The sequence below is a fragment of the Onychostoma macrolepis genome, chromosome 01 (assembly GCF_012432095.1).
Source record: "Onychostoma macrolepis isolate SWU-2019 chromosome 01, ASM1243209v1, whole genome shotgun sequence".
Classification (NCBI taxonomy): Eukaryota; Metazoa; Chordata; class Actinopteri; order Cypriniformes; family Cyprinidae; genus Onychostoma; species Onychostoma macrolepis.
The window spans coordinates 883,256-891,919 of NC_081155.1; the positions used below are offsets into that span (position 1 = coordinate 883,256).

At 38.1% G+C, this 8,664-nt stretch overlaps 1 protein-coding gene across 1 annotated transcript; it reads left to right on the top strand.

Annotated features, from left to right (window-relative positions):
• The first annotated feature begins 961 nt into the window (after positions 1 to 961).
• On the top strand, positions 962 to 6,308 carry sp6 (Sp6 transcription factor). Its single transcript, XM_058773973.1, has 2 exons — positions 962 to 981; positions 4,301 to 6,308. The coding sequence occupies exon 2, from the start codon at positions 4,391 to 4,393 to the stop codon at positions 5,198 to 5,200; it is 810 nt and encodes a 269-aa protein (XP_058629956.1). The 5' UTR covers positions 962 to 981; positions 4,301 to 4,390; the 3' UTR covers positions 5,201 to 6,308.
• The last annotated feature ends 2,356 nt before the right edge of the window (positions 6,309 to 8,664 follow it).

The following is an 8,664-nucleotide window of genomic DNA, read 5'->3' on the forward strand; positions in this document are numbered from 1 at the left end:
TCTGCTGTTTGAGTGACAGCTTTCAGAAACTGTGTGACAAGGAAAGATTTTGTGTGTAAGCAGCTGAAAAAACTGTAAAGCCTCCATCTAAACAACCTTTAATTCTAATAAAATTAGAAATAAACAAACAGAAATTTCAAACTAATAATTTGAATAATTTAATAATTTTATTTTGATAACACTTTACAGTAAGGTTCATTAGATAACAACATTAGTAAACATGAACTAAGAATGAACAATACTTCTACAGCATTTATTAATCTTAGTTAATGTTAATTTAAACATTAAAATCACGAGTTGTGTTTGTTAACGTTAGTTAATGCACTGGGAACTAACATGAATAAACAACGAATGACTGTATTTTTATCAACTAACATTAACAAAGAATAATAAATACTGTAATAAATGTGTTGATCATTGTTTGTTCATGTTAGTTAATACATTAACTAATGCTAACACATGACACCTTATTGTAAAGTGTTACCTCTATTTAGTTTTTAAACTAATATTTTAATAATAATAATAACAACAACAACAACAATAATAACAGGTTAGAATATGGCACATGAATGAAACTTTATAAATAGTTATAAATAGTTTATAAAGTCTAAAATAATAAGTCAATAAAATGAAGCGTAAAATAAAGTGTTGAACTCTGTGCGGTGGGAAAATATTTGTTGGGGTGGGGGGTGATTTCCTGTCTGTCTCTCAGGTAGATTGAGGTCTCGCTCGGACATGTTCAGACGCATCGAGCAGCCGCTCTGACTGTCTCTGTGTGTGTGTGTGTGTGTGTGTGTGTGTGTGTGTGTGTCTCTGTGCACAGGGACAGGGCTGCATCAATGAAAGTGTGTATGAATGAGCTGTGTGTGTGTGTGTGTGTGTGTGTGTGTGTTTGTGTGTGTGTGAGAGGTGTGGCTCTCTCTGTCATAAACTCGTGCTGTTTTCAGAGTGGCGTCACATTCATCAGGAGACACTGAGCAGGTAAAGCTCTCTCATCACTCGTTTCATTATGATGTTGCATGAATGTTGTTATAAACTGTGTTTATGTGTGAGAGTGTGTGCCAGTTCAAGCTTTGATTTCAGTTCAAGATTCAAGTCTATTGTAATGTCTCTTGATGTGAGAAGAATTAAACAGTAAGACTCACGGCTGATGTTCACCCTCATCATCATCAGCTGATGTGATGTTAGTGCTGATGACGGCAGGTATTCAGATAACTCTGTCTGTGTATGTGTGTATGTGTGTGTGTGTGCGTGCACAGATGTGGCCACACTTCAGAGGCCTGAAATGTCTCTAGTCAGAAATGTCCTCACAAATGTTGAAAAGTGTCTTGTGAGAACATTTAAAGAGCTCTTTCCAATCTGAAAGACTCAGAAACAGATCAAATCACGCTCTGCTTCAAATCTTCTGCCGCCAGCAAGTTTGTGTGAGCGTTATATTCAGTACGGTTAGTCAGTATTATCTTAGTATGAAAACCATTGAGTCTGTGAGACGAGTGTTTGTGTGTATGTGTGTGTGTGTGTGTGTGTGTGATTGTGGGAGGTTGTGGATTTGTGCCAGACTGCATGTGTTTGTCTGTTTTCAGAGAAGTTCTGGCAGACAGTTAAACCTGTTTTCATCACAAATCACACACACACACACACTCCAGCTGTCAACAGATCTTTACAGCTGCAATCCTGAGCCTTCCTGTACATATAAACACACACACACACACTGAACATACATCAAAGTCTTAAACTGATTCATGTAAAGTCTACTATAATGACACCAGACTAAACTCTAAGAAAATTGAAAAATGATACTGAATTGTGCATGTTGATATTGTATTGTATTGATAGTTTATATCTTTGAAGAAAGTCACTCCTGGATACAGTTTTGCCCCAAAATTATATCTAAACACACACACAAACACACTATATACATATACAGTATATATATTATCTGACATATCTCTTTGGAAGTATTTCTGATATTCGGATGTGTCTGTCAAGTTTGGACAAGTTTACTGTGTGTTTATGAGTGTGTGTGTGTGTGTGTGTGTCAGGGCTGGTGCATCCAGGTGTGAGCGAGCGAGAAGCTGTTATCAGCAAGAGTGTGTGTGTGTGTCTGTCTGTGTGTGTGTGTGTGTGTGTGTGTGTGCGATGTTTGCAAGGTCCAAATGTTTTCAAATGTCCTCAGAAATGTGATAACGCAGAAGTGAGTCATGAGGGCATCTGAAGAGCGTTTCTGGCTGATTCCAGCAGGTTTAGTGTGTTACTGATATCACTGCGTCTATGAGACGTGCTCACTAATAGAGTGAAACTGTGTGTGTGTGTGTGTGTGTGTGTGTGTGTATGTGTGTGTGTCTGTGTGTGGTTAGTGCTGAGGTGTGTGTTTTTTGAGATCACGGATGCATTAAGGTGGCGTCTAACTAGTCGACTCAAAACAACTTAATTGAGGTCGGTGAGTCTCACTGCCGACACTTTCCGCTGAAATCTTGTCCTCTCCAGTCCGTTCAGGATAGGTATGTTTACATATTTTTGAATAAATTTGGTTTCATATTCAATTTGATTTTGAGCGTAATTGTCATTTTGCCTTGATGACAGAGGTTTTTTTAGTGGATATTGGGTCAGTATTCAGTCGTCTCCACTGACCAGTTCATAAGACGTAAATAAACATACGCGTTATATCTTTCAAACACAGATCTTATTCTGAACAGTTCTGGTAAACTTATGCATCACGGAACATCGCGTGTGCACAAAGTATTTTTGAATCCAACTGATTCGATATTTTTGTTTAAGTGTTCACATGTTTAGTTTTTAAGTATTGACTGGATTATTTCAGGTCTACTTCCCACCTTCAGGTCATTTACAGACTTCCCAACGAAGATTTGGATGGAGGCGTTTGACTACGAGCATTATTTGGGTGGATGGAAATGTCGCTCATGTGAACATTAGCTGGCATACCGGACTCAATCCGGATGAGAATCTCAGAGTAACTGTCCATCGCGAATGTGTGTTTGCTGCTGACATTACATTCAACAACAGACGACGATTTACAACAAACCTCATGGATGACAGCTGTGTTTGTGACTGGAGCAGAAAGCTTCGGATCTGAGCAGGACAGCGGTTCATTTCGTTCATTTCAATGCTAGATTCTGATGAAGGGTCATTAACTAACGGCCACACCAAATCCCTCCAGTGACGTCAAATGTGTATTAAGGTCTGTGCGTTGATGCGGCTTTGGAGACGCTGACAGTCAAACCGCAGCTCAGTTTATCAGCACCACTGACGCTGCTTCTCTAGTCCGCCGCGAAGAGCGTTCCAAAAGCTAGACAATGACGCTGCGCCCTTCTTTCTGTGAGCAACACTTCAGTTGCAAAAATTAAGTGTGAACAGCCGGTCCCAAAATATAAACAGCCTGAAATCTGCACACATTTAAGAATCTAGACAGGAATAATATATATATAAAAAATATAAAGACTCAAATATGAGAAAACGCAACTTTAAGGTCTGTATAACAGACAGAAGCAAAACTAGGCCTTTTTTTTTCTAAGGCAGTGTCACACGACTCCTTTGCGAAGACGTCAATCCTATAACGCACTACAACAAGCTCAGTGAAAACTTTAAGATTGACAGTAAAAGTTTAAGATGAGGTGAGAAAAATGTTGATTATAAATAAGTTTATAATCTTATATAATTTAGTATAAGTTTAATCACGACATATAATCATTGCAGTTAATGGTACTGACCATCTGTTTGATTACATGTCATTAACTGCATGAATTTCACTGAACATTTCTGCCACATGGACATCAGCTTGACATCGTCACCACTGATGAGCTATTACGAAATAAAATGTAGAAACTTTAAAATAGCAACTTACATTTTCTGTAAAGCTGCTTTGCAACGATTTGTCGTGAAAAGCGCTATACAAACAACTTTGAATTGAATTATAAATAAATGTACTTCATTTCATGCAAAGTAGTATTAATAAAAAAAATGGTTTATAGTTTTAAAAGTTTTCCTTTTAATCCAATCACCTAATTGTCAATACATGACTTGACAAATTAAGTGATTGTATAAAAAATTTAAAGTTTTCAGATAGTTTTGTGTTGACGATTATGATAATGAACTAAAACAATAAGATAACAAATATCACAGCATCCAGCAGAATTTATTTAGCTCAGTTTTTCATTGACCTCGTGCACTTATGGCATTCACAGCTTATACCTGAAACTAAAATGGCATCAAAGAAAGCAGGAATCACTTGACGAATCCTTCAAACTGATCTGTTTGTGTGTGTTTTTTTGTGTTTCCACAGGTTCAGGCAGTGATTTCAGATTCCCATCCACAGTCATGTGGTGATACAGTCTCTTTCACACACACACACACACACACACACACACTCATCATGGCCCACCCGTATGACCCCTGGTTGCGTGCGGGGCCGCCGCAGGAGGAGGTGAGCGTGTCTGGCTGGTGGGACATGCACGCCGGAGCAGCCGCAGGCTGGATGGACCTGCAGGGGGCGGGGCTGGGGCCGGGGCCAGTGCAGGGCGGCTCCATGAGCTCCTACACACCTGAGACGCAGATGTGCTCCGCCCACTCCGGCCTGCACTACCCACCCGAGGGCTTCAAGATGGAGCCGCTGGCGCAGGATCTGCTGCCGCTGGCGCAGGCCTCCTCCTCGTACTCCGCGGAGGAGCAGCAGGATGCCGCAGGAGCTTCCGCTCGACCGAAATCGCAGCGTCGCGCCGGCAGTCGTGCTCCCGGCCAGGCCTCCTGCCGCTGTCCCAACTGCCTGAGCGCCGAGTCTCTGGGGAACGCCGGCGACAAGCGCAAGCACCTGCACAACTGCCACATCCCTGGCTGCGGGAAAGCCTACGTGAAGACGTCGCACCTCAAGGCGCACCTGCGCTGGCACAGCGGCGACCGGCCCTTCGTCTGCAACTGGCTGTTCTGCGGCAAGCGCTTCACGCGCTCGGACGAGCTGCAGCGCCACCTGCAGACGCACACCGGCGCCAAGCGCTTCGGCTGCAGCTCGTGCCCGCGGGTCTTCCTGCGCGCAGACCACCTGGCCAAACACATGCGCGTGCACGAGTCACCGAGCCCAGCAGCCGAGGAGACTCGATCCGCGGCGACCGCGACAGCGACATCACTGCTCAGAGTGAAGACTGAATCGGAGAACTGCGACGACGACGCGACGGTAGCGAACGGCTAATCACGTGACCGCTCGTAAGAATCACGTGACCAATAAGCCCTCCCATTAAATGAGATCATTCTGAAGGTGACTGAAATGAACTGTAATCACATCTGTAAATGATCTGTAGAAGACGGCATTAGGATTAAATACGTAATGCTTCTCTATCTTCAGTTTTATTTATATTTGTACATTTTGTGTTTCATATTCTCTGTCGATTAACTTAAGATGTTGCGTTTCGTCCGTGTGTTTTTATCATTGTAATCTTGAGATGTTTAGTGAGGATGTGTAATTAGTTTGAATAAATATAAAGCGTTTTGTTAGTTTTTCATGTGTCTTGTGATAGTGCCATTAAACATCAGTCTAACAATAAACACACTCAGCAATATCTCAGTTAAATCATTTATTTAGACCGTGACTTTTTACTAATTTCTCTTAATAAATTGACCACCCCTTTATTCAATATGAAGGTTACATAAAAAGACAGATGAAGATTAAAAAAATAGCCCCATAATATATATAGTGCTGTCAAACGATTAATCGCATCCAAAATAAAAGTTTTTGTTTACATAATATGTGTATGTGTACTGTATATATTTATTATGTATATATAAATATACATGCGGATATATTTGAAAAATATGTAATGTTTATATATTAAATATATTTATACATTATATGAATATAAATATAGACAAGTAAATATATGTTAATATTTTCAAAATATATACCTTATGTGTGTGTATTTATACATACATAATAAATATACACATAACACACATATATTATGCAAACACAAACTGTTATTTTGGATGCAATTAATCATTTGACAGCACTAATATATATTTATACAGAGAGATCAAAAGCTGATTAAGTAAAAAAAACAGATCTTAAGCTTAGGGAAAACAAGTACACAATTATAGTCACAATAAAGAAACTATTTACAAGCAATAGGGCCAAAAAAAATGCGTTGTTTTGTGTGTTTTGTGTTTGTGTTTTTCAGGTAGGTCTACAGTATCTAACAGAAGAAATACTACACAAACTGAATACACTAATGAAATGTATTAATTAAATATTCACTGTATGAATTCATTGTCAATCATTCTTATTAAAGCCATAAAAATTATTCAGTAAATGGAGTCAAGAGCAGTGAGTGATTTTCTCTTTGTTTTTGATGTTTTATAAACATTAAGGGCACAGACAGCAGCAGGTATATTAGGCTGCTGTCACTTTAAGACCTAATGCACAGATCATATATATATATATATATATATCTACACACATCCATGTTTACATTCCCTTTAGACTTAACTGACTGTGTTAATGTGAATACTTGCTGTTATGAAATATGTTGCATTTATTTGACAGTTTAAGTGCAATTAGCCACACAAGAGAGCTCAATTCAGTCGTCGGATGCTATGAAAGGCAACTTCAGGTGTGTGCACAGAAAAGCGCCTGTCACAGCAGCACAATTACTTTTGCATCTTATTGTATCACATCTTTTTTTTTTTTTCAACTTCTTTTTATTAATTTTTTGTTACAAAACCCCCATGAACAATACAGAATATCAAATTATATAACATTACAGAATGTACTTTCCCACCCCTATATTTATCAAACAGAAAATAACATTAAAAATACTGTTATACAATAAAGTAATATATAAAAATACAAAAAAATAAATAAATGAAATTTAAATAAGGATAATGAATTAACATTCACCGATGTATTGAAAATAATAATAATAATAATAAAAAAATAAAAATAAAAATTCTCTCACATACATTGGATTTCAAATTACAGTCATCATTACATTTCACTTTATATTTACAAATTGCCTAAAAGGGGACCACACCTTTTTAAAAACCTCTATTTTACCTCTTATTGCATATGCTAATTTTTCAAGAGCTAGGTTGTCAGACATTTCTTTAATCCACTGTGAAAAAACAGGTCTTTGGATGTTTTTCCATACTAAAGCAATAACACGCTTAGCTTGTATTAAACTGAAATCTATGAGCTTCTTTTTACTTGCATTTACTGACATATTTTCAGGATATATATGCAATAAACAAAGCTTTGATTCCAGAGGAATATTTTCTCCAGTCATTTCACAGATCACACCAAGAACCTCCTTCCAGAACATTTGCAGCTCTCTACACTCCCACATACAATGAAACAATGTACCAATTTCATCTTTACATTTTGCACAATTATCCAGAATATTAGGGTTCATCCTATGTAATTTAACAGGGGTAATGTATGTCCTCATCATCCATTTGTATTGTAGTATTCTACACCTAGTATTAATAGATTGGGTTTGAGCTGAAAGACAGGCATGCTCCCATTCCTCCACAGTGATGTCAACCTGAAGGTCTCTTTTCCATGCTGAAAGATGTGATTGAGAGCCTTCCTTTAGTCCAGCCAGTAATGACTTATAAAACACGGAGACCATTCCTCTATCTTTCATGTGATTTAAAGTAATTTGTTCTAAAGTAGAGTGTTGGGGTTCCGAATAGGTTTTAATTCTTGAGTATATGTAACTTCTAATTTGAAGGTATTTAAAAAAGTGTTTTTCTGGAAGATTATATTTTGTAACCAACTGCTGGAAGGTCATGAGTGTACCTCCTTCATACAAGTTTTTTACCATACTTAATCCTTTCATCTGCCAATTTTTAAACCCTATATCATTTCTTCCAGGGATAAAATAGTTATTGCCCCATATTGGTGAGAAGGGAGAGATGGATATTGTCTCCTCCAAAAATGAATGGGCCTCATGCCAAACTGATAGAGTATTTCTAAGGAAGGGATTAAGAGTGGACTTTTTAAGTATTTTAACTTCTGCAGAGTATATATATGATTGTAAGGGGAGTGTCAATTCTTCTTTCTCAATATCAACCCAGGATGGGTGGTCTAAGGAGAAGTAAAACATAGCTGTTCGAAGCTGTGCCGCCCAGTAGTATAGTTTTATGTTTGGCACTTGAAGCCCTCCTCGATCATATGGTAGGTAAAGGAGGGATAGACGTAGCCGAGGTCGTTTATTATTCCATATGAACCTGGTAAAGGTTTTTTTGAGAGTGGAAAGAAAAGTATTGGGTAGTGGAAGAGGAATTGATTGAAAAAGGTATAGAAATTTAGGTAGGATCGACATTTGAATTATGCTTATACGTCCCACTAAGGAAATGGGCATTGTGCTCCATTTGTCCAAGGATTCCATAACTCCCTTCAGTAACGGATCATAATTAGCGGGGACTATATTAGCTATATCAGGCGTAATTTTAATCCCTAAATAAGAGAAACCATCAGATTCATTGATAAATTGTGTATGACTCGAGGGGGATTTTCTCTCTTGATCATTTAATAATAGCAGAATACTTTTACTGTTATTGATTTTATAGCCCGAGAATCTTCCAAATTTTCCCATAATATTTATAAGTGCAGGAATAGAGTTCTTTAAATTGGTTAGAAATAGAACAATATCATCTGCG

What these genes read in the sequence shown, in the direction of transcription:
- sp6 (XM_058773973.1), top strand. Translation starts at nt 4,391, where the DNA reads ATGGCCCACCCGTATGACCCCTGGTTGCGTGCGGGGCCGCCGCAGGAG.